This window comes from Clarias gariepinus, chromosome 19 (genome assembly GCF_024256425.1).
Source record: "Clarias gariepinus isolate MV-2021 ecotype Netherlands chromosome 19, CGAR_prim_01v2, whole genome shotgun sequence".
NCBI lineage: Eukaryota > Metazoa > Chordata > Actinopteri > Siluriformes > Clariidae > Clarias > Clarias gariepinus.
Window position 1 is genome coordinate 4,939,736 of NC_071118.1, and position 25,988 is coordinate 4,965,723.

A 25,988-nucleotide genomic window follows, 5' to 3' on the forward strand; every position below is an offset into this window, starting at 1 on the left:
ATTGAACACGCTTATTTCATATTGCAAAGCAACTAGATGTGCAGAGTGAGAGAGAGAAGGATTCAGGGAAAGATTAAGGAGACAGTGAAAGCCTTTATATCTCTTTTGATTATTTTGCCTGTCCACAGTCTAAGGATTTAGATTTTTTTTTTTAAGTATCACCCAATTCAAACGCCTACTGGTGTACTAGTAGTGCTAATTACTTACTGTTTACTCTTACTGGTCTGTTCCACATAGTGCCATAATAAAGTAAACATTGGTATCTGTTACTTACGCTGTCATAGGTTTTGTTAAGTTTATTTGTGTTTGTGTTTCTGATGCATTTGATATACTAGAGTTGAGCACTGAAAATACATAAAATGTAAATATTTCAACATGTGAATGTGTCTCTTATTATCTCTTTTAAAAAGCCAATTTTCTATTTGTCATTGGTTTGGTAGTATAAATGGTGTATTCCTAGTGAGTTGTTAAGGGCTATTTTTTTATTCATTTATATTGCATCTGGTAGTCTACCTGTTACAATAATAGGGTTAGCCTACAAGTTTATCAGTCCAGTAGATTACATGAATAGGGTGGTGGTGACTGCAGCAGCAGAGGTGGCCTGGGAGTGGAGTCAAATTCCCGGCCTGAATTATTGTCCCAGTCCGCCACTGACAAGGAGTGTATAAGTATTGAGATGAAATTTAGTTATCGACCAAATAATTATTTTACAGAGGAATTTACCAATTAATTCATTAAAAATCCTACAATGTGATTTTTGGGATTTTTTCCCCCTATTTTGCCTCTCATGGTTGAGGTATACCTATAATGGAAACTACAGGCCTCTCTCATCTTTTAAAGTGGAAGAACTTGCACAATTGTTGGCTGACTTAATACTTTTTTTGCCCTACTGTATAACATTTGTACTACAGATAACATTGTACCTAAGTCTTTTGAGTAGATACCCCCAACACACAACCATACAATAGGCTATATACATGTCTGTATATATACACATATAGATACACACACAATGAAATAATATTTCAAAAGCACTGTGTTTTAAATTGATATATGGGGAACACATTTTCGTGGGCATCAGGAAAATCCGTTTCCCCCTTCCTACTGGCTGTGGAAGTATCAGGGATGTCTGAAATTGCCTCAGAGGCATGTGTACATGGGGCACAATGCACAGAATGTTTTTAAAAACACTGTCTTTTAAATTGAAGTATGAGAAACATATTTTCCTGATCATCCGGAAAATCGATTTCCCTCCTCCTACTGGCTGTGGAAGTATCAGGGGTGTCTAAAATTGTCTGAGACATGCGTGCAAAGGTAATAGAGTGAGATGATGTTTTTTAAAAACAATTTACTTAGTTAACATTTGCTACCCCTTAGGACCGCGCGCAAGACTTCTTTACTTTTATGTTAACATCATGGGGCCTCTCTCACTCAGTTTCCGTAGTGTAGTGGTTATCACGTTCGCCTAACACGCGAAAGGTCCCCGGTTCGAGACCGGGCGGAAACAGACTTTTTATTAAAGAATTAGTTGATAATAAAAACGTAAAAAGTATTTTAGTTTTGTGTAAATTAACTATTTAATGCATCTAGTTACTTTAAGTGGGACATGACAAATTCATATAAACCCAATCAAAGAAAATATTTAAAAAAAAGGGACATGTTTCAAAAAACAGGCTTATAACTTTACTGAGATGTGTCTTAATGTTTGGTCATTTATAATTAAACCTTCGGAACGTCAATATTTTGCGACATAATAAAGTGCAATGAAAACGTAATGTAAATGGGATCGAACAGGTGTTTAAAAGTGTCTCCATCTTGCGTTTTCTGGGGGAACTGCAGTGATCTTAAATTAACGTGCTCAAGAACACGCTCTTAAGACTTATTTTTCTTACTCACTCACTCACTCATCACCTATAACCGCTTAATCCTGTATTCAGGGTTGCGGGGGCCTTGAGCCTATCCAGGACACTTAGGGCACGAGGCGGGGTACACCCTGGACAGGGTGCCAATCCATCACAGGGCACATACACTATGGCCAATTTGAGAACACCAATTAACCCAATCTACATGTCTTTGGACTGTGGAAGGGGACCGGCGTACCCGGAGGAAACCGACCAAGCACGGGGAGAACATCCACACAGAGACGGGAACCGAGTCTGGCTGGGAATCGTGCAAGGCGACAGTGCTCACCACTACACCAGCATGCCAACCAGATTTATTTTTACTTTAGGTTAACACTAAATATACTCAGTATGTAAGTCATGAAGTTTCCGTAGTGTAGTGGTTATCACGTTCGCCTCACACGCGAAAGGTCCCCGGTTCGAAACCGGGCGGAAACAGGTTTTTAAAGTTAAAGACTTTCCATGTCGAATTAAGCATTGTCACAAAGTTAATAAACAGAAGTCCCTGTAGAATCAGATTCATTTCTGTCACCGCGGAAGAATTGAAAAATTAGAAATAAGTGTCAATAATAAATGCAATGTGGGTTCAACCTCCACTGACGAAAGACAAAACGATGGTGATGTTACTGATTACATCGACCAGATTCTTAAAGGGACAGTTTCCCAAAAAATGACAGGGTGGACATAAAGTTTAAGGACACATACACAATGTTATAATTATTATAACAAAAAAATCTAATAAAAATAACGTTTTATTAAGAAATATTATACATTATACATATGTACTTAGGGTTATACTTAGGAGGTTAAGTCATAGAGTTTCCGTAGTGTAGTGGTTATCACGTTCGCCTCACACGCGAAAGGTCCCCGGTTCGAAACCGGGCGGAAACAACTTTAAGTGTGTTTTAAACAAGAGAGATTTCCCATGTCCAGATTTGAGCATTGGCAGCACGGTGTCTGGGTTCGATTCCTGTCTCTGTGTGCATGGAGTTTGTTTAGATGTTCACCTGTGTTTGGTGGGTTTCCTACAACGATTTCCTCCCACAGTCCAGCTACGAATTATTGGGGCCACCAGAGTGTCTTACAGATTTCAACAGAAAGATAAAAGAGATAAATATACATATGGATACAAAAAAATAATAATATAAACAATCAGATGAGTGGACATGTTTAATTGATTTTTTTTTTTTTTTGAGAAAGGGCAGCATTATTTATAAAAAACTATAAAGAACAAGAAGAACAAAAGAATACACACCAGAAAAAACACTGTCAGTTTCCCCCTTTCTTACATTATCTTTTCTCTCTTTTCCCACTTTGTCTTTTCATCTGATTAAATGTAAAATCCTGAAACTCTCTCCAGGTCATCTCCTTCTCCATGCCCAGATAATTCCTTCTAAATGATTATATAGATCCTTGTACAAAGAAAATACCTTTGCAGGTCAGTAATCTACTTCCCTGCCATTCCAGGGTAACCTATGTGTACAAGTCAGCTGTTTGGGTTGAGAAGAAAAGATTTAAGTGAAGATTCAGTTTGGGAAAACAATTCATGGTCCCAGCACAGAAGGACTTTTGGTTAGACAGCTCTTTCAGGTCCTGATGCTTGTACCTTCTCTGGCAGGGGGCTCAGAACACAGCCCTGGGGTGCTCCAGTGCTGAGAGTGAGGGAGGCTGAGACATGACCGCCCATCCTTACTGCCTGTGGTCTGCCAGTTAGGAAGTTGGAGATCCACTGGCACATAGATGAGCTGAGTCCCAGGTGCTCCAGCTTGGTGGTGAGTGTGGAGGGAATTATGGTATTAAATGCAGAGCTGTAGTCGATGAAGAACATTTTCACATAATTCCCTTTCCTAGCGTCCAGGTGAGTGAGTGATGTGTGGAGGAGGTGAGAGATGGCATCATCAGTAGAACGGTTGGGGCGGTATGCAGACGCTCTTATCCAGAGCAACTTACATTTTTATCTCATTACACATCTGAGCAGTTGAGGATTAAGGGCCTTACTCAAGGGCCCAACAGTGGCAACTTGGTGGTTGTGGGGTTTGAACCTGGGATCTTCCGAACTGTAGTCACTCAAAACCACTGAGCTACCCCAGGCCAGTTGTGTGTAATGAATCTGAAATATATGAAAGTCTAATGTTTGTCAGTACATTACAGAAAATAATGAACTTTATCACAATATGCAAATTTTCTGAGAAGGACCTGTATAACTCATCTCAGTAACGCTTTCACTAAGGGATAGGGACTGTCAGTAGTTAATGCTCAATAATACTTTCGGACACTACTGTTTCCACAACTTAAGATAAGTTCCAAGTCCAAGTCCAAGTGCAATATCTTATCAGTACATTTGTGCAATATTATTTTCTATTCACTTATACTACATTTCAAGTGCAATATCAGTATACAGATTATATTTTAAGTGCAATATAATAATGCAAAATAATGCTATATTTATTTCTATTTTTGCTTCTGTTATTTTTTGCTAAGCGGATAACAAGGATTATGAAGTTTAAATATCAGCACCGGTACTTTTACTGTCTGCACTATCTAATTCTAACTGTCTATATTTCCTAATACACAAATTAAACAAACTCACATTATCTGACACTGCCATGAAAATCCCTCAGATACATGGGAGCTATCACGATAGTAATAGTAATGTTTACACAGTAACTTTTGCAATGCCATTTTACCTGTCATGGTTCCCTCCTAAGTATAATATACAACACTTTGGTGAATACCATGGTACTACTAAAGGTCAGTGGGTATTTAATATGATACTGCCTGTGCTATATTACACCAGTATTGTGTACAAACATATCTAATGTGGAACTGTGGAACCTTAAGCTATAGAAAAAAGAAAAAGGTAACTTACTTTTAACTTCAACAAATAAGAACCTGCAGCCAGCTGGTTTCCGTAGTGTAGTGGTTATCACGTTCGCCTAACACGCGAAAGGTCCCCGGTTCGAAACCGGGCGGAAACACGTTTTAAACCAAGACATTTGTCTTCCCCATTATCATTCAGTTGTGACAAGTCCCATATTGTTTCTATCCTCGACCTTGTGTTTCTACAATTCAGCTGGCAAGGTTTAAAGCTTTTACAAGCTACATGGGAAAATATATCAATGATTCAAAATATTTTTCAATGACAACCAGTACTGTACTATAATGGTTGGTCATTTATAATAAAACCTTTAAATTCCACAGGTGAAACAGGTCTTTAAATGTGTCTCCATCTAGCGTTTTCTGGGGGTACCGCAGTGATCTCAAATATATTTTCTCAAGAACGCGCTTTAGGTTCACCCTTAATACTTATTAGTGGTGCTTGCAAAGCATCACTATTGTTATCTTGCAAAATTCTTCCGTACAAAAGTTTGGCGCGTAACTAGTCCCGCACCGTTTGTCATAGACCCATGAGTGAGGTGTCAAATCGTGCGGCTTATACGGGAATGGGGTGCTATGACTTTTATAAGGGGTGGGCGGTTAATTGCCCCCGCAGGGGGCAATTAACCGGCCAAAAAATCCCATAGACTTAACATTGAGGCCAACTTTGACGGATTGTAGCGCAGAGAGTGAAATTTGTAGAAACGTCAGATTTACCACATTTGAAGAGGATTGCAGCCTGTGTCAGATGATACCCCGCACAGGGGAATAAGTTCGACCCCCGGGGCAAGAGAGGTCCCCAAAGTTGCCCCATAGAATTTGAATGGGGATTTTGGCGACTTTGCCCATTGACTTATAATGGGAATTTTAAAAAATTACTAGTGCCGCACCGTTCGTCGTAGACCCATGAATGAGGTGTCAAACCGTGCGGCTTATTCGGGAGTAGGGTGCTCTGACTGTTTAAAGGGGTGGGTGGTTAATTGCCCCCGCAGGGGGCAATTAACCACCCACAGACTTAACATTGAGACCAACTTTGACTGAGTCCCATGAGTGAGGTGTCAAACCGTGCGGCCCATCTTCGGGAACGGGGTGCTGTGGCTTTTCTAAGGGGTGGGTGGTTAATTGTCCCCGCAGGGGGCAATTAACCACCTACAGACTTAACATTGATTTAACTGTGGATCTGACTGTCGTAGAGACACTCTTTTGCATTTATCATCATGCTCATGAGCCACGCCCCCTAGCACCCTCATTAGCATGCTGTTAGCATGATGCTAACGCGATAAGCATTTTGCTAGCATGATGCTAACAAAATTAGCATGTTTCTAGCTTTATGCTAATTTCATCAGCACATCGCTAGCATGATGCTAACGCTATTAGCATGTCGCTAGCATTATGCTAATTTTCGCTAATCACATGTATAGAATGGTCCTAGCATCATGCTAGTGTAATTAGCATGATGTTTAGCTGATTAGCATGGTGCTAGCTTGATGCTAGCTATATTAGCATGTTGCTATCAAGATCCCATTGTCGTAGAGATATGGAGGGTCAGAGTTTCGCCACGGCAAGCACCACTCACATTTTCTTCAGGAAATGTACCTCTCTAGTTTTTACTTATGACACTAAATACAGTACCTTCAGCTATATGAAAAAAAGAACTTAACTTACCTTAAACAAATGCAGCAGCCAGCCAGTTTCCGTAGTGTAGTGGTTATCACGTTCGCCTAACACGCGAAAGGTCCCCGGTTCGAAACCGGGCGGAAACATGTTTTAAAGAAAGACGTTTTCCGTGTCCAGGATTGTCACGAAGCAATTTATTCGAAATGCTTGTAGTTTCAGTGGAGAAGTAACAGTGAGATGGACCAGATTTATATGGTAAACCCATGTTCTTATTCAGGCTTTACAGAGACCAGCACAACCAACTGAGGGCACTTAATCTCACTGTCCTGCACTCTATCTACAGAAAGCAACGATCCAAGGCCAGCCTTTTCTCTCGGGTGCAGTCAGGGAAGTGTGTCAGCTCCTGCAAGGCCAAAAGAGAGAATGAAAAGGAGCTTTTCTCTTCTTACCATGGACGAATCCTTCTTTTTGTTCTCACAAAACACACACTGCTACAAAATTCTCGATATTTCACAAAGTTTTACCCTCATATGTCATTAGACGTTTACCACTACCTCTGCTTGTTGTTGCACATATAACAAACATGAAAAGGGGCACACTCTCTATCCTTCTATGTTTCTGCACGTGTCTGGTGGAAAAAGTATAAGGGCAAGTAAATTATTCACTAGGTAAGAGCAAAGTAACAAGCGTTTATTATTTTTTGCAGAAGGACCAGTCTCATACAGAAAACAGTTGCAGCATGAGGAAAGGTGATTTCTCTCTCCTAGCCCTTCTATTATATACACAAATGTCACTGCCAACATAATCTTCACACTGTACATAGTGTTCCCCACATACAAGGCTGATTTTCTTTATCTGACCCTGAACAGATGCCTTCTCATCATTCAGTGGTGACTATTATCAGCCACCACTGATAATTACAGTTACAGTTCAGACTGTAAAGAAATAGCCTAGCCCTCTTAGACATGTAGTTTCCGTAGTGTAGTGGTTATCACGTTTGCCTCACACGTGACAGGTCCCCGGTTCAAAACCGGGCGGAAACAACTTTTAGTTTATTTTAACCGAGTAAGCTTCACCATGTCCAGAATTGAGCATTCGCAACTCCTGAAAAAACGAGGAATGTAATTTTGAAATGGATTAAGAGTACGCTCATAACAAAATAAAAATCCTTTGGACAAAAGTTAATCCCTCAGGAACAGATTTTGCAGGATTATTTTATACTTTTAAATGTTAAACGCTGCTCAGATATGTTGGGACACGGATATGGTGAGTCGGAGGTAAAATCCAGATGTTTAGAAAATGTGTGTTTCTTATTTATTTATAAAAAACTATAAAGAACAAGAAGAACAAAAGAATACACACTAAAAAAACCACTGTCAGTTTCCCCCTTTCTTACATTCTCTTTTTTGTCTTTTCCCACTTTGTCTTTTCATCTGATTAAATGTAAAATCCTGAAATTCTCTCCAGGTCATCTTCTTCTCCATGCCCTGATAATTCCTTCTAAATGATTATATAGATCCTTGTACAAAGAAAATACCTTTGCAGGTCAGTAATCTACTTCCCTGCCATTCCAGGGTAACCTATGTGTACAAGTCAGCTGTTTGGGTTGAGAAGAAAAGATTTAAGTGAAGACTCAGTTTGGGAAAACAATTCATGGTCCCAGCACAGAAGGACTTTTGGTTAGACAGCTCTTTCAGGTCCTGATGCTTGTACCTTCTCTGGCAGTCGATGTCGTTGGCGCCGTAGCAGAAGCAGCAGCAGAAGCAATAGCTGAAAGAAACATGGAAAATGAAATAAAGACTACATAGGCATGCACATTTCATGATAGGCATACTGATCTCTTTTTAATTTAAAATACATGTTAACTCACATCTGTGCACAGACGGTTTGGAAGGAGAGAGACTCAGTATCGCTCTCTCCAGCTCTTTATCTTCATCCATCACTGTGGTGGTGACAGAAAAAGTTGCAGAACCCTGAAACATTCCCTCCTTTCTGACTGACCACGGTGAGGGTGTTTTGTCTGACGTGTTGCTCCTTCATGAGTGCAGACCTGTCCTGAAGAAATGGATTATCTTTTATTAGTTGGGGCTGTATCAGTCGGATCTTGAAGTGGTTCCTTAAGAAAAACCTGCATTTTACCTGTTACAAAGAAAAAATATTTTGTTTAATTAAGGAAAAGGGGAACCCCTGTGACTCCATTATCTGTCCAGGGAGAGACAGTGGACATTGTGTCTGAGTATAAATACCTGGGAGTGCATCTGGATAACAAACTGGACTGGTCAATTAACATATTGGCGCTCTACAAGAAAGGACAAAGCCGGTTGTACTTTCTGAGAAAACTCAGGTCTTTCAACATCTGCAATACCATTCTTCGGATGTTTTATAAATCTGTTGTGGCGAGTGTCGTTTTCTATGCTGTGGTCTGTTGGGGCTGCAACATGAAAGCAGCAGATAAAAACAGACTGGCCAAGGTCATTAAAGGGCTGGATCTGTCCTGGGCATGAAGCTGGACTCTGTTGATGTTGTGGCAAGGAGGAGGATTCTGTCCAAAATACACACAATCTTGAACAATTCTCCTCACCCGCTACACAGTGTTCTCTCCTACCAAAGAAGCAATTTCAGCCAGAGACTGATCATGACCAGGTGTTCTACAAAGCGCCACAGGAGATCTTTTCTTCCAACGGCCATTAAACTATATAACTCATCTCAGTAACGCTTTCACTAAGGGATAGGGACTGTCAGTAGTTAATGCTCAATAATACTTTCGGACACTACTGTTCCCACAACTTAAGATAAGTTCCAAGTCCAAGTGCAATATCTTATCAGTACATTCGTGCAATATTATTGTCTATTCACTTATACTACATTTCAAGTGCAATATCAGTATACAGATTATATTTTAAGTGCAATATAATAATGCAAAATAATGCTATATTTATTTCTATTTTTGCTTCTGTTATTTTTTGCTAAGCGGATAACAAGGATTATGAAGTTTAAATATCAGCACAGGTACTTTTACTGTCCGCACTATCCAATTCTACCTGTCTATATTTCCTTCTACACAAATTAAACAAACTCACATTATCTGTAATGCTGGCAAAGGCCTGACACTGCCATGAAAATCCCTCAGATACATGGGAGCTATCACGATAGTAATAGTAATCTTTACACAGTAACTTTTGCAATGCCATTTTACCTGTCATGGTTCCCTCCTAAGTATAATATACAACACTTTGGTGAATACCATGGTACTACTAAAGTTCAGTGGGTATTTAATATGATACTGCCTGTGCTTTATTACACCAGTATTGTGTACAAACATATCTAATGTGGAACTGTGGAACCTTAAGCTATAGAAAAAAGAAAAAGGTAACTTACTTTTAACCTTAACGAATGAGAAACTGCAGCCAGCTTGTTTCCGTAGTGTAGTGGTTATCACGTTCGCCTAACACGCGAAAGGTCCCCGGTTCGAAACCGGGCGGAAACATGTTTTAAACCAAGACATTTGTCTTCCCCATTATCATTCGGTTGTGACAATGGCCAGTTTGTTTCTATCCTCGGCCTTGTCTTTCTACAATTCAGCTGGCAAGATTTAAAGCTTCTACAAGCTATATGGGAAAATTTATCAATGATTCAAAATATTTTTCAATGACAACCAGTACTGTACTATAATGGTTGGTCATTTATAATAAAACCTTTAAATTCCACAGGTGAATATGTCTTCAAATGTGTCTCCATCTAGCGTTTTCTGGGGGTACCGCAGTGATCTCAAATATATTTTCTTAAGAACGCGCGTTAGGTTCACCCTTAATACTTATTTCTACTTATGACACTAAATACAGTACCTTCAGCTATATGAAAAAAGAACTTAACTTAACTTAAACAAATGCAGCAGCCATCCAGTTTCCGTAGTGTAGTGGTTATCACGTTCGCCTAACACGCGAAAGGTCCCCGGTTCGAAACCGGGCGGAAACATGTTTTAAAGCAAAACGTTTTCCATTACCAATTAACCGAAATGCTTGTAGTTTCGGTGGAGAAGTAACAGTAAGATGGACCAGATTTAAATTCAAATTCAAATTTTATTTGTCACATACACAAACATACACAGTACGAAATGTAGTGAAATGCATTATACGACTGCCATTGACCCTAGAAGAGAATTAAAGTTTACAAATAAGAAATAAATATGAATAAAAGAAATACGATAGAAATTAAATAAAAAAGTAAATTAAACTAGGAAAAATAGAACTAAAAATAAAAATAGAAATGTGCTAGGAAAAATAGAACTAAAAATAAAAATATGATGTACAAAAATAGAAATATACTGTACAAATTGAAATATACTGTGCTGTGTGTGCAAATATGCATAGAACAAATGCATGGTAACAACATGGGAACAATATGGTAAACCCATGTTCTTATTCAGGCTTTACGGAGACCGGCGTAACCAACCGAGGGCACTTAATCTCACTGTCCTGCACTCTATCTACAGAAAGCAACGATCCAAGGCCAGCCTTTTCTCTCGGGTGCAGTCAGGGAAGTGTGTCTGCTCCTGCAAGGCCAATAGAGAGAAAGAGAGAATAAAAAGGAGCTTTTCTCTTCTTACCATGGACGAATCCTTCTTTTTGTTCTCACAAAACACACACTGCTCCAAAATTCTCGATATTTCACAAAGTTTTACCCTCATATGTCATTAGACGTTTACCACTACCTCTGCTTGTTGTTGCACATATAACAAACATGGAAAGGGGCACACTGTCTATCCTTCTGCACGTGTCTGGTGGAAAAAGTATAAGGGCAAGTAAATTATTCACTAGGTAAGAGCAAAGTAACAAGCGTTGATTAATTTTTGCAGAAGGACCAGTCTCATACAGAAAACAGTTGCAGCATGAGGAAAGGTGATTTCTCTCTCCTAGCCCTTCTATTATATACACAAATGTCACTGCCAACATATTCTACACACTGTACATAGTGTTCCCCACATACAAGGCTGATTTTCTTTATCTGACCCTGAACAGATGCCTTCTCATCATTCAGTGGTGACTATTATCAACCCTATACATAAGGTTTCCGTAGTGTAGTGGTTATCACGTTCGCCTCACACGCGAAAGGTCCCCGGTTCGAAACCGGGCGGAAACAACTTTTAGTTTATATTAACAAAGTAAGCTTCACCATGTCCAGAATTGAGCGTTCTGAACTCCTGAAAAAACGAGGACTCTAATTTTGAAATGGATTAAGAGTACGCTCATAACAAAATAAAAATCCTTCGGACAAAAGTTAATCCTTCAGGAACAGATTTTGCAGGATTATTTTATACTTTTAAATGTTAAACGCTGCTCAGATATGTTGGGACACGGATATGGTGAGTCGGAGGTAAAATCCAGATGTTTAGAAAATGTGTGTTTCTTTAGTGGAGCTCTAGTCTGCAGCTGTTCCGTTATGGATGTGTGAATGACTGTTGTTCCGTGATATTTATTTTAAGTAGGCTGTATGAGCACAGTTACAGGATGTGTTTACTTGCACAGTGGAAAAATTATAACATTTTAGAAAATGAAAATTGTAGTAATTGCCATGTGAATTATATTTCTATTACAGGAAATGTAATGAAACGGTAGAGCGCATCCTGCCACAATTCCAAACTGCGTTTTTCGGTGTTAGCATTGACGCCCATGAAGGCTTCCTTGTTCTGCGCATGTGCAATTCGTACAAAACTAAGCAGGCTTCCTGTTTATGTAGTTATTAAAGTTGAGCCATCGCTTCCGCCAAACCAGCTATGTCGAGTGTGTTTACCTGTTCTGGCTGCTAAATTTTTGGCAGTGACACTTTATCCACGGTTATACGCTGTTCGTCAGATTAGAGAGAGTGAAATGAGCTTCAGGGATAAGGAGTTAAAGATCCGTTTCAGCCCAGGTCACGTAGAGCTCGTGGAGGTAAGGCCAGTACTCATGCTGCACCCTCTGCACCTTGACTTTACACTTGTCTCAGATGCAATTGTCTCCTAGTTATGTATTATGCATTAGATTATTTGTAAATTATTGTTATTGCAATGGTGCAATAAGGTTTTTTTTTGCACATGCATTAGAATGCTCTATAACATGCTTCATACACATCTAGTTATTTATAAGCTTTATGTACTCAGTCTGAAACATTTAACTCTGACCCCTGTTAGTATGTTAGTCCTGTTCCTTCCATGCACACTAATCATTATCTACCCCATATTGAATTAAATCATCACTGTAGCACTGCTGAAATCCAAGCCACGTAGAGCACGTGCAGGTAAGGCCAGTACTCATGCTGCACCCTCTGCACCTTTACTTTACACTTTAAAGGTGTTGGAAATGGAATTACCTTATAGTTATGGATTGATGCATTTAATTATTTCGAAGGATGCATTTGTGAATAGTTACTTGCAATGATGCAGATCTTTAGTGCAGATAGTAATTAGGATGTTTTACTCACTTCTAGTTAGTTACAATCTTTAATTTCTTTGATTTCAGTCAGAAATATTTATCTCTGACCCCTGTTGGTATATTAGTCCTGTCCCATTCATACAGACCAATCATATCTAACTCGTATTAAATTAAATCATCACATTAACCACTGAAGAAATGCAGTCCTGACTCCCTGAAGTGAGTTCTAAAAGTTACTAGAAATCACCTGATCACACAGTGCATTATTTTGCATGTTGTTTGAATTTTACGGATTATTATTTGCATATCAGAATAGGAAGGAGGAACGTTTTTAGAAGACTCATGGAATACAATAGTTTTATCAGAATTTATAATAAATAAGAACATTTTTTGCCTTTAGAAATTATAATTCTTATAAAAGTTTAGAAAAGAATAAATTGGCAAACAGATATGAAGGAAACAGCTGTCATGCAATAACTTACAAAGAGTGTTCAAGTCAAACTAGGACTTGTGAATGAAAGTTAGTGACGCTTACATGAGACTTTAAGCATGGTACGGTGGTGAGACTTTAAGCCGCAATAAAACATAAGAATAGTTGTATGTCCGTGAATGACAACGTGAAACGGTGAAATAAGTGCATTAGTGTAGTAGGGAATTACATAAAGAAATAAAGGGACATTCACTAAACTTGCTTCCTACTATTTTTCCTGCTAAGTTCTTTAATTAAAGTTGTCTAAGTGGTTTAAAAGTAGGAATGGAAATCACCAGGAAGGGACGACCTAATATGATATCATGATACCTCGTTGATTTGCATTGCAGTTCTATAAGTATGACAATTTTTATAAATATCCTGATTTATTTATTTATTTTTGTAAACAATTCAAACAACTTAACTAACTTGCTCCTACGCACAGGACACAGTGCTGCTCGGTAGTGTGTGTTTAGAAGCTTTAGAGCACCACCTGTAGGGTCATAGAGGAACTGCATTTTAACACCTCAAGTGCAAACATACAGAATATACTATAAATTAATAAAAAAAATGTATATATTTTTAAATTATGTTCAGTTCCTCCCCATCACTAGGGTCTCCCACATTAAGATACTACACCTCAGTCGGGAGGGCTGAAGACTATCACATGTTTCCTTCGAACCACGTGACGTCACTGATGACACTTTTTTTTTAACTGCTCGCTCACGCACCGTTGGGAGCAGTGTAACACACTCGGAGGACAGCGCTATTTGCTCCTTCTGCTTGTGTAAGCTCACAGACGCCCCTGGTTGGCTGTAGAGCCGTGATTAATGTGGAAGCACTAAGTACCTCTCATCCCACCCCTGAGAGAGCTCGGCCAATCAGCTCTCTCTAGACCTCGGCTGTGAGAGGCTACAGCATCACCCGGGGGATCGAACTCGCGATCTCTGGATGATAAGGCGAGCACTTTACCACTTAGTGTGGTAAAACATAAATTGCCACATGAGAGAATCACCATACGTAACTGAATCCATGTTTTTTGGTAACCGTGGGTACTAGTTCGACTATAGTAACTTTTACAGATCACACTAATCCCAGAACTAGTCTCAACTGCATGGAGCATTTAAGAATCTGCATACTTAACTGACTGTCCGTGGTCTGTTAGTTCTGTGTCAAAAATCTGGCACATGTTGAATTAAATTATGATTGTTGGGCAAATCTGTTATCTGGAATGGTACTCCTTCCAATACAGTAATATTATAGTGACTTATACAACAATAAAGCAATCAGATCTTCTTAAAAAGTGATTTTGCCAAGTCAAACACATTTCATAATGTCTGGCATGTTATGTAGCTGATCTTATTTCATGACGTTTTTAGTCGCCATGTATGGATTGAAATCTTTAACACCGTGTACATGGTGGGGTTTGTGCTTTATTGTCAAGGAATGATCTTTTAAACCTATCAAAAGAGCCCCAATTTAAACATTAGGTTAAAAACTGTTTTTTCTGGCCTAGACGCATTTTCAAACCCAAGGCAATTAAATTTTTTTTTACATTTTTTTAAGACTTGCAGCATCGATTTACAGATTGCTGTATGCCTATCCATTAATGGTGACTGTAGTTCAGATTCCCTCTCGGTTGAAATTGATCTGTAAAAGTTTCCGGGTCAGTTTATTATTATTATTATTATTTTTTTATTATTTTATTATTTTTTTTGTTTTGTGCTTTCAGACATGAACCCACATCTCACTGGTATTGCCAACTGTTTACCTTTGTTGCTAGGTTGGAGGTCCTTTTAAATAGAGATGGGAGGTGAGGGGGGATTCATTTTGTTATGTATGGGTGATTGGATTATTGTTTTCCCACATTGACTGCTAAATTTTATTATTATTTTTGGAAAATGATGTATTAATTTATACAGTATACAGTATGTTTGCACTTGAGGTGGTAAAATGTTGCAGTTCCTTTATGACCCTACAGGTGGTGCTCTACACTATCCATACACTGGCATGCAACACAGCATCTTGTTAGATATGAGCAAATTAGTTGATAAGTTTTAAAATTATAATGAAATCTTTAAAAATAATAAAATGAAATAAAATCAGGATATTTATAAAATTGTGATACAAAATCGTAATGCAGTGCATGACGCGCCTAAAAACTCATACACACCCCTGCTGATGAAGTGCTTGAGGTTGGAGTCTGTGTGACTGTCTACAGCACATGTTTAACATGCTAACACATGATTGTGATGCCTAATCAGCTCACACTTTACACCTGACTCTGTGTTAGTATGCTGTGCAGATCCTGGCCTGTTATTTGTTAGTAATAACCTGTGGTGTTAAAAATAGCATTAGAGTTAGCATTTCTGTACTGGTGTGATGTTAGACATTCTTTAACTTTAACTTTTTTTAACAAATTCCTTCCAAATTTGTTAACGTTTAAGGAGAACTTTGTTGCAGCAGCTACGAACACTATTGTCTAAGTTTCTTAAACGTGAGAAGTGAGAAATGATTCCCATTCTCTGCCCGTTTCAGGAGGACGTGTGCAGTCCGGACCGGCGAGTCCTGGTGACTGGAGCCACTGGTCTTCTTGGACGTGCGGTCTACAAGGAGTTCCATAAGAATGGCTGGGCTACTCTGGGGTGTGGATACAACCGTGCTCGGCCTCGCTTCCTCTGCTGCAACCTGCTGGACGAGGACGCCGTGCGGGCCGTTATTCTCCGCTTCCAGGTGCTTATAACCTAGTTAGCTAGTTTTCCTCTTATATCGATGCCTCTTGCTGCTGCCTCTTGTCACTGAAGTTTCCGTTAAGGCCAGGCAGCCTCTTACATAGCCTCATGCATAACTTACATAGTACACTGCATGCTGTGTGCGCAGCCCCATGTGATCATACACTGCGCTGCTGAGAGAAGGCCGGACGTGGTGGAACATCACACAGAAGCAGCCTTGAACCTGAATGTACACGCATGTGCTACATTGGCAAAAGAAGCAGGTCAGTTAAGTAATTGGTCACGCTGCATTCATACATTCATCGGGTTAACTCGCCCAATCTGGCAACAGGACTAACAGGTTTACAGCATCATTTTCTCGATTGCTGTAATTGGGTGTATGTTTCTCCATAAATGGTTCATGCATTTCAGACTCGTTCTGGGTTGAAAGTGATCTGTAAAAGTTACTAGTGTTAACCTGGTACAATTTCCAGGTCGATTTTTAGATCAGTTGTGTGCATTCAGTCATGAACTAGACCCCTAAAATTTGAGTTAAAAAAGGAAACCCACATGGAACCAAATTAGTCACAATGATTTCTTGGATCAATCCTAATGAACGTGTGGTTCAACATTACTTCAGTTTCTCACTCACTCATGTACACAACTATCTTCAATTAGTTCCTAGTTACTATTTCGCAGGAGAAAAAAAAAAGCCAAAATAATTGTTGTGACAGTTGGAGTAATTGTTCCTGCTAAATGTGCCCTCTTATTTAACATGAATAAAATGAAACTTTTTTATTTTTATTTAAGCAAATTAGCACGGATACAGTTCTAATCTCAGTACGTTTGAACACACCTTCTAATTCAATGTCATTTATTTTCTACATTTCAGAAGAATACTGGAGATTTTAAAACTATGAAATAACAAAAATGGTATTGAGTAATTTAGTAACAACGACAGTCAGTTGTTATTTTACGATATAAAGGTCAGAAGTTCTGCAACAGTTATTGCAAGAACAGTATTATGTCAAGTGCATTTGCAAAACCATGATCAATTACCATGATGAAACTGGCTCTCATAAAGACCTTCCCAGGAAAGCAAGACTAAAACTGACCTCTGCTGCAGAGGAGGAATTCATTTCAGTTACCAGCCTCAGAAATCACCAATTAACAACCAGCACCTCAGATTAGAGTCGTTATGAAGGATTTACAGATCATAAGTAGCAGAAACATCTCAATATCAACTGTTCAAAGAAGATTATTGCATATTCTGGAACGCCTTTAGCATTGTTTTACAACAGAAAGAAATAAAATCAGGAAAGACCATGGAGTAAAAAAATGTGTCCAACCTGACTAGCACAGTAGGTCTAAGAGTTTTCCCAAATACATTGGGCTAGTTTCTAAATCTGATGGAGCGGGTCAGGTTTCATTTTCTTTTTGAACGAATTTCGAAATATACCACAGCCACAAAACTCGAAACAGCAGAAACTGAAACAGAAAGAATTTTAATTTACAGTAATCTATACAGATTCTTTTAATTGGAAGTCATTAGGCAACACTTGAGACTGAGTGACGTGTTTGATATCTTGTGATTGGTTGAAGCCTAAAATCCATGTCCGGACCACAAATTTGTAAACATGAAGAACAGGAGAAGCTATTTGAAATCAATTTAAAATGAGTGTATAACACAAAGTTGAACAGAAATGAGAGAAGAGAGATGGGTAAAAATAAGGAGAAAGAGATGGAGACAGATAAACAGAGACGGAGGAAAAAGCAACCTGCTGGCTAGACTGTAATAAGCTTATCCAGGTCATAAGCCAGAAAAATGAGCCAGATACAGGGGACAGTGTTGTAAACACTGGGAGAGAAATGGGCTAATGATAAGGAAGGATAAGGAAACCACATTTTGTCAATGTGAAATAAAAGCTCAACAGAGTGACCCATTTGCCCATGCTGCTCTAGAAAAACACAAGTAACAATGCACTTTCATCAGATGGTAGCACTTTTCACACTGGGAGTTTATCTAAATATCCCCCCCCCAAAAAAGGGGAGGGGGGAGATACTGTAAGGCTTGGCAACAAAATGCACCGGGTTTTCAGCAGAATTAGTCTTGGACATTTCTAGAAATCCATGGCAACCCTGCTTTGCTGAGTGCACGTAGCTAATACTGTAGGCTTGTTCTCCTAATCTGCCCGCAGAGCAAGAACAAAGAAAAATACATAGTCTGTAATTTAAACAATCAGATTTGACACTTTGTGCTGCTTTATTTAATTCATGTTTACTTAGTTAGCCATTAAGCTAAAGTACTGTGCAAACATCTTGAGCCAAACCTCATTTTCTTCAAACGAATTAAATTAAAAATGTAGATTAAATTTAAGAAATTTGAGCAAATACGTACCTAAAGATACAATTTAAAAACTGGTTGTTTATGTAAAAATCTCAGCAGCAACCTCATTTCCCCTTTCATCTGCTCCAACCAGTTACATTTAGGCCTGGCAGATGCTTTTACCCAGAGCGACTTACAAAACTGCTTTGACATTTCCGTCATCAGCAATGTGAGTTAACCCTAATGCCTAAGAAACAGATAGGTCTGTAGTCATTGCTGAAAGACTGCCAGTGTTTGGGCTATATGGATACCTAGAGGAAGTTCACTCCACTGCCTAGGATCCAGGACAGAAAACCATCTAGATGCATCTCTTCTTCAATCCCTGAAAGATGGTTGGACAAGTCAAACAGTGCTGGAGGATCGGAGGGAACGTGATGCGGTGCGGGATGTGATTAGAGCTTTGAGGGAAGTGAGTGCTGGGCTGTTTTTAGCTTTGTGAGCAAGTGTTTTGAATTTGATGTGGGCAGCTACAGGAAGCCAGTGCAGGGAGCGGAGAGGAGATGTAGTGTGGGAGACCGCTGAATGCAACACCGATTCAGCTTCACCAGTATACTAATCACCGTCCTGATCATCTGTACCCATTTCTCACTGGTTCATACTTTACGTTAGATGTTTTTTATGCTTAATTGATTCAAAGGTCACAAACAAAAATCATTTCTCTGAAACTGCTCAGGGACTGGGCTGAAAAAAAATGTTCTTTAGGAAGCCTGAACAATAAGTTTTTAAAAATTGTATAAAACATACAAAAAATTCTGGTTCTTTGGAAGCAAAATATAGAGAACTGAAGGATGGCTCAAGACTTTTGTACTGTACTGTATTTTTCAAGAGAAAGCTTCAAATGACTAATAGGGAGCAATCAAGAATATTTGTCTGCATCTTAAGGAAAAAAGGTTTAGCTTCCTGAAGAGTGTTGCCTCTGATTAATTTTTCACATTTTTACAATTTGTGCAGCTGGCATCTATCTGATCTACATTAGCACTGATTATGTGTTTGATGGACGCAATCCCCCATATGGAGAAAACGACACCCCCAACCCGTTAAACATGTATGGAAAATCAAAGCTTAGGGGGGAAGAGGAGATACTCAGACACTGTCCAGGTATGGAAATTTCTTTCCTTTTAGATTTAGTTTCTCGTTAACACTGTAATAAAACACTTTCTGTATCCCTGACCGATTAAAAAGGCGAACAAATGTATATGAAATCTGTAATAAATCTAGTGTTAAAAATTAAAAGAATATAACTGCGAGTCTGCTTAAAAAAGAGTGATGTACTGTGAGTAAGGAAACACAGTCAGAGAAGCAAGTAAAAGGCCAAGAGTGACTCTGAGCAAGCTGGAGACATCCGTATCTCAGATGGGAGAAGCTGTTCATATTACAACCAGAGCCCAGACACTCCTGAAGGCTTGTCTTTATTGAGAGTTTGCCAGAAGAGATGTTGGAGAATCAAAAAATGGCACTGTGGTGTGTGTTGGCCAACATTGATCCATCTGCATTGGCACCAAGCATTATGTATGGCAGAAACCCTTAATCACCCTGAGAATATAGCAAAGGCTTGTGGTGGTATCACAACGTTAAGATTTATCCTTGACCTCTTTCTGGCTTCACAGTCACTACAATGCATCTAAATATATTCCTTTTCTAATTTTTTTAAATAAATAAATTACTTAATTCAAAAAGTGAAAGGATTGTTTATTCCAGATTCATTGCATTTAAAAAGTGAAATATTTGCACCCAAATGAGGATGAGGTCCCTATTGAGCCTGGCTCCTCTCAAGGTTTCATCCGAATGTTATCTCAAGGAATCTTTCCTTGACACTGTCATACTTGGCTTGCTGATCAGGGACAATCTGGTAATTCTGATTAATACATATTTCCTCTCACTTTTTAAACTTATTGCAATATATTTCAATATATTCTGTAAAACCTTCTTCGCACCAGTGACCTCTGGTTTAAAACTCGATTTAATTGAATTTACGTTTTCTAAGTCTTTGACCTATCCACCTTACAGCTCATGAAAATAAAAAAAAATCCAGTTCCTTAAATATTAGAATATTTCCTAAGATCAATCAAAAAAGAATTTACAATGTAGAAATATCCAACTTCTGAAATGTATATTTTATTTATGCTTTCAATACTTGGTTAAGGCTGCTTTAGCACTAATTATTACGTCAGTGTGGAACGGCTTGGAGACGATCAGGCTGTGGCACTGCTGAGGCATTATTGAAGACCAGCTTGCTTCGATATCAGCCTACAGCTCATCTGTATTGTTAGATCAGGTGTTTCTCAATATACATTAATAAGCACATGGTTAACCCTAATCTAATTATCTTGGCAGGTGTAAGAACCTATACACCGTACCTTATCAGCAACAGCAGTAATGTGTATACGTTGTGGAAAAACGTACTGAAAATATACTGGAAAAGTACTTCCTATTTTATTTACTTATTTATTAATTTATTTTCCCCTGGTGGGTGGTTCAGGTGCTGCAATACTCAGGGTGCCCATTCTGTATGGAGAGGTGGAGAAAGTGGAGGAGAGTGCTGTCACTGTGTTGTGGGATCGCATTCAGGATGGTATGGAGAGCTCGACTGTAGACCACTGCCAGCAGCGCTTCCCCACTTATACCGGTGATGTCGCACGTGTCTGCAGGAACATGGCTGAGCGAGGTCTTCAGGTAATCAATGTTAATTTAGGCCTTTTAGGGTTTTTATAACTAAGCTAAAAATACTATTCTAACTAACTAATCAGCAGGTTCGGAAATCATGGTTTTAATATCATGAGGAGCAACTTAGGCCAATCAAATCGGGATGATCAAAGTGGACAGCCGGGACTATCATTGATGGACGTATGTCCTTTTTAAAAACATTAGCACTATTCAGTTTAATTCTTCGTTAATCAGATTCACCTTAATTTAAAAAATTTGTGATAAAATTTGAAATTTTATCACAAATCCCAGTTTGACTTGAACACCCCTCTTATAGAATGTCTGAACATCTGGGTCAACTTTAGCCATCACTCAAATACTACAAAACATTTCAACCTTACAAAGCTGTATCAATAACCTGTGTAAGTTAATGGAACTTGTTTTGCTAATGATATTGCTATACTTATTGCAGCAACACTACTTAACAGTTTACACTTCCAGCCCATATTATGTGTATTAACCTTCCTGCGCTTGTCTCATACTGTTTTGAAGTTGCACTTTATGGAATCTTCTACACTGTTGTGCGTTGCTCTAAGTTCCTGGAGAACAGAATTTAGGTTTAGTGTATACAAACAACATTAGATGAAAGACGAGAAAAACCTACCTGACTTGACTACTGTTGCATGTACCACAGTTATGAATTGAATGAAATGCTCCTGTGTGCTGGCTCAGCCACAGAATTGGAGCAGGGTGAGACGAAAAAGAGACAAAGATCACATTTCATCCACACTTTAATACCTCAACTTTTAAGAAAAATGATGTAAACATATGATTTTAACTACAATTTAAAGCAGCTAGTTTGACATAAAAATGCCTAAAGCCATGCTAACTAAAACTGATTTTCATATACTGTTAGCATCACACTTTGTTAGACAGCTACTGTACATAGACAATGGGTGCAAAAGAACCAGCGTAAGTCCCTGATATTCTCGGTGCTGCAGTCAGAATAAAATCTTTAAATGCAACATTTAAAAAAAATTGATATAGAGATGCATTTAAAAGTAAAACCTTCACTATTTATTTAATAGTTTCTGCCACTTGGGTATGTCATTATTAATTCCAATTTTGGAAGCATTACAATTTGCCTTCACTAGATCTAAGAGTCTTAAACCTGGACCAGCATGTCTCTGCCCCTGTACATAAAGAGAGCTCTCAAAGACCTAAAAAATAAGACCAAAAAGAAAGAAACCAAGTGCCCTGCACAGAGACCCCATTAAACAGCTTTGTAACAAACCTAAACACCCACTGCATCCCAGGCTTCCTCACCCTTCGACACCAGGGCATGACCTCACTAATGCTCTTGTAGCTAAATGAACACAAATCCCCACTGCCACGCTCCAAAATCTAGCAGAAATCCTTCCTAGAAGTGTGCAGGTTATTACAAAAAACAGGAAGTAAATCTATAATGGGATTTGCAAAAAAAGCACCTAATAAATCTATTAGTAGAAAAATCTGATTTTGTCTCAGGCGTAAATATGTTCTGTTTCTCTTGTGACTAGTAAAATTAGAGTGACAAGGCGGTCTGAGAACAACCTCCTCCTTTTACAGCTAATTTGTTTACATGCATGCTATTTTGACTTTAGCATGCTGGCTCTCTGTGGAAAGTGCAGTATTTTGGTAGTTAGGGGTAAACTCTTTCCCTTGGCAGAGGCCAATCCTTTTCCCTTTGAGGTTGGAAGATGTCACAAATTTACTACTTAAGAGCTCTTTGAAAAGAATTTAAGATGATCACCTGACAAACATAGACACCACAATTTGATCTAAAAGCATAAAGAAAAAATCAGGAGAGTATTTGACTCAGACTTGAAGTTGTGATGTGTTATTATCTATCAAGTAATTGACATGTGCTGAAGTCAACTAATTTCCCTATGTTATTTTGGCATTCTAGGATTCGTCTTTGCGTGGGATTTTCCATTACTCTGGAAAAGAGCAAATGACTAAATATGAAATAGCCTGTGCTATTGCAGATGCCTTTAACCTGCACAGGAGTCACCTGATACCGGTATGTCTATAATTTCATGCACAATACTGCAATATTACTGGGATTTAGTCATTAAAATACCATAATTTTCTGATTTTGTAATCCTGTTAATCTAGACAGTTAGTTTGATATTATCTCACAGGCTTATTATTATTTTTTTCTTCTTGTTCCCTACAAAAGTTCTGTATGTAACTAGTCCTGTGCGGTTTGTGCTAGACCCACGAAAGAGCTGTCAAATTGTGCAGCTTTTCAGGAATGGTGCTACAGTATGATTTTTCTGAGGGGTGGGCGGTAAATATTGCCCTAAAAAATGCCATAGACTAAACATTGAGACCAACTTTGGCGGATTCTAGCGCAGAGCAAGAATTTGGTATATAATTTGTACCCCTGGGGCACAAGAGGTGCCCAAATTTGCCCCATTGACATATAATGGTAACTTCTATAGGAACTTTGATACTGAACCTAACTGTGGATCCTGTGGATCCTCCAGGGACATGGGGGTCATTTTATTCAGGCATCCCAGAGGCCCGAGTTTTGCCACGGCAAGAACCACTCAGAAAATGTACTTCTCCTGTTTATTATATTATACAGTACTGTGCAGACATTTTAGACACCCTGAGTCAGTACAAAAAGGCAGTATGTATAATATTGTCAAGAAAGCAACATATAATACCCCCCAAAAAGGGGTTTTTGTGTACATGTGTGTATATAAAAGAAGCAAATGTGACAAAATCTCTGGAAGATCAAGAATGTCAGGGGACTTAGTAAAGTTTATCAGCTAATTTATAAGATCACAGATTAAAAGATACTGGCTTTTTTGTAGTACTTTTCGAACATAGATTTTTACAGCATTAACTTGCATGTGCCTAAGACTTTTGCAAAGTACTTTATACGATGGGCGTTCAGGTCAACCTGGGACTTTCCTGGGAACCTGGAAATCATTTCCACATATTTGGGCCTTAAAAGAGTTCCTGGGAGGCCAGCTTTTTAAACATGAAGCAGACAGTCTGATCCTGAAAAGATTTTTTACGTAGATGGTATCCAAGCACTAGTGAAATGCTGGGATAAGTGCATTAGAGTAGCAGGGGATTATATAGAAAGGTAAAGAGTTTTTAATCTCATAAATGTGTTCTGTTATTCTATAACATTCAGGAACCCCTTTTTGATTTGAACACCACTATAGTGTATTTATCTCCTTAAAATATTAAATATTTTTGTTTACTATATGAAAATAGTCTGTTTGTGTGTTTATTGTGTGTCTGTCTGTGTAGTTGACGGAGCAGCCTGCTGGAGCCGGCGCTCAGAGGCCACAGAATGCGCAGTTAGAATGTTCTCGTCTGGAGCTGCTTGGGCTGAGCGTGGAGCCGACTCCATTTAAAACTGCAATCAGGAAATGTCTCTGGCCTTTTCTTTACGATAAACGCTGGAGACAGACCGTCTTTCACTGAGCTACAGCAGCATATATTCCTTAGTCAGGAAAAATGGGCCAATCTGTTCAAGTGAAACAGCTTTAGTTACAGTATATTAATGCATACACACAGCATGTGTTGTTTTGTTCTTGTTTTCATGTTGCACTATCGGTGTAAGTATTATTACTCAAGGCAGGTCAATGTATTTTTGTATGATCTTTAATGATCCATGACAAATGTAGTTAAAAAGTTGAATGCCTGTGAGATTGATCGCTATCGTTATGTTATTAAGTTGTTAATTTTCCTTTGTAAAGTAAATTCAGATTTATTTTCTTTTAGCCAAATTCCAAGCAAATACAAAAAAGAGAACAAGGGGAAAAACATTGAGTTTTAAATATCAGATTTCTGATTATCTTATTGAGTAAAGAACTGCAATAAAATGCACTTAAATTTATTAAATTATTGTTGAGTTCACACACTGAAGCCCAGGTCTGATCAAGATTCATAACCTTTAGAATAAGTTTTTTCAGTGCAGTACAACCATAATACTCTTTATGAAATAAATTTGATGTAACCCTAACAGTGAAATGTGTACATCATCATTCATTCAACTTCACTAAATGGACTCCTGGCCACCAGAATACAAACTCGTCATCCCTGGATGATGAGATAAATGTCTCATCATGCCACATGGTAGCCTGGTAAAGGTTGCAGTCGATCCAAAGACTAAGTTGGGGGTTAAAGAAACATTCTGGATAAAATTCCAGTCTATGCTCTAACAAGCTTTAGACACAATATATACCCAAAGGTTTGTGGACAACTGACGATTACATCCAATTCCCATCCCACAAAAGCATTAAGGAGGTCAGGCACTGATGTTGGGTGAGGAGGCCTGGGGTGCAGTCACATGCAATTTGGAAATGCCTGAGGCTTGAATTGAACCCTAGACCCTGCAGGTAAGAGGCCCAGTTCAGGGTAGGGAAATGATATATCATATGAAGGTATTGTATATACTGTACATGGTGGCTTAATGCATAACACTGTCACCTTGCATATCCGGGATCGATTCTTACCTTGAGTTTGTGTGCATGGAGTTTGCACGTTCTCTCCATGCTTGGTGGATCCAAAGACAGATTAGGCTAACTAGTGTTCCCAGATTGCCTGTTGTGTGTGAATGAGCATGTGTGTGTGTGTGCCTATGATGGATTGGCACCCTGTCCAGAGGGTGTACCCCACCTTGCGCCCTAGGTCTCCTGGAATAGGCTCCAGGGCCGCTGAGCCCTATATACAGGATAAAGTGTATAGACGATGAGTGAGTGAGGGTATTCTTCCAACTCTGTTTAGGGACATGCGGGTGTGATGATCAGGTGTTCCTATCCCTTTACCCAATGAATTCAGAGAGACATCAAGATAAGTGTCAAAGTTCAAATAGACAAATCAAAATAATAAACACTCTTTTTTTCTTTTAGATTGTTAGATATCTGTTTTATATTGGTCACCAGTTTCCCAGTGTAATTAATGAGG

General features: G+C 38.8%; 1 protein-coding gene and 9 non-coding genes across 12 annotated transcripts; all 10 read left to right on the top strand.

Moving 5' to 3' along the window:
• Positions 1-1,434: 1,434 nt before the first annotated feature.
• On the top strand, positions 1,435-1,507 carry trnav-aac (transfer RNA valine (anticodon AAC)). Its single transcript has one exon. It is a non-coding gene; the product is annotated as a tRNA-Val (tRNA).
• Positions 1,508-2,266: 759 nt separating this feature from the next.
• trnav-cac (transfer RNA valine (anticodon CAC)) lies at positions 2,267-2,339 on the top strand. The gene has a single exon. It is a non-coding gene; the product is annotated as a tRNA-Val (tRNA).
• A 380-nt stretch (positions 2,340-2,719) lies between these two features.
• On the top strand, positions 2,720-2,792 carry trnav-cac (transfer RNA valine (anticodon CAC)). The gene has a single exon. It is a non-coding gene; the product is annotated as a tRNA-Val (tRNA).
• Positions 2,793-4,806: 2,014 nt separating this feature from the next.
• trnav-aac (transfer RNA valine (anticodon AAC)) lies at positions 4,807-4,879 on the top strand. The gene has a single exon. It is a non-coding gene; the product is annotated as a tRNA-Val (tRNA).
• A 1,589-nt stretch (positions 4,880-6,468) lies between these two features.
• Positions 6,469-6,541, top strand: trnav-aac (transfer RNA valine (anticodon AAC)). Its single transcript has one exon. It is a non-coding gene; the product is annotated as a tRNA-Val (tRNA).
• Positions 6,542-7,365: 824 nt separating this feature from the next.
• trnav-cac (transfer RNA valine (anticodon CAC)) lies at positions 7,366-7,438 on the top strand. Its single transcript has one exon. It is a non-coding gene; the product is annotated as a tRNA-Val (tRNA).
• Positions 7,439-9,809: 2,371 nt separating this feature from the next.
• trnav-aac (transfer RNA valine (anticodon AAC)) lies at positions 9,810-9,882 on the top strand. Its single transcript has one exon. It is a non-coding gene; the product is annotated as a tRNA-Val (tRNA).
• Positions 9,883-10,297: 415 nt separating this feature from the next.
• On the top strand, positions 10,298-10,370 carry trnav-aac (transfer RNA valine (anticodon AAC)). The gene has a single exon. It is a non-coding gene; the product is annotated as a tRNA-Val (tRNA).
• Positions 10,371-11,461: 1,091 nt separating this feature from the next.
• On the top strand, positions 11,462-11,534 carry trnav-cac (transfer RNA valine (anticodon CAC)). The gene has a single exon. It is a non-coding gene; the product is annotated as a tRNA-Val (tRNA).
• A 46-nt stretch (positions 11,535-11,580) lies between these two features.
• On the top strand, positions 11,581-25,044 carry mat2b (methionine adenosyltransferase II, beta). 3 transcript variants are annotated; one of them, XM_053479270.1, is made up of 7 exons: positions 11,581-11,757; positions 15,813-16,007; positions 16,155-16,269; positions 19,323-19,469; positions 20,851-21,044; positions 22,963-23,076; positions 24,327-25,044. In XM_053479270.1, the coding sequence occupies exons 1-7, from the start codon at positions 11,719-11,721 to the stop codon at positions 24,501-24,503; spliced, it is 981 nt and encodes a 326-aa protein (XP_053335245.1). In that variant the 5' UTR covers positions 11,581-11,718; the 3' UTR covers positions 24,504-25,044. The 3 variants fall into 3 exon arrangements, with proteins under 3 accessions (XP_053335245.1, XP_053335246.1, XP_053335244.1); XM_053479271.1 differs by having other exon boundaries at positions 11,607-11,768; XM_053479269.1 differs by lacking the exon at positions 11,581-11,757 and adding an exon at positions 12,085-12,325.
• Positions 25,045-25,988: the final 944 nt, after the last annotated feature.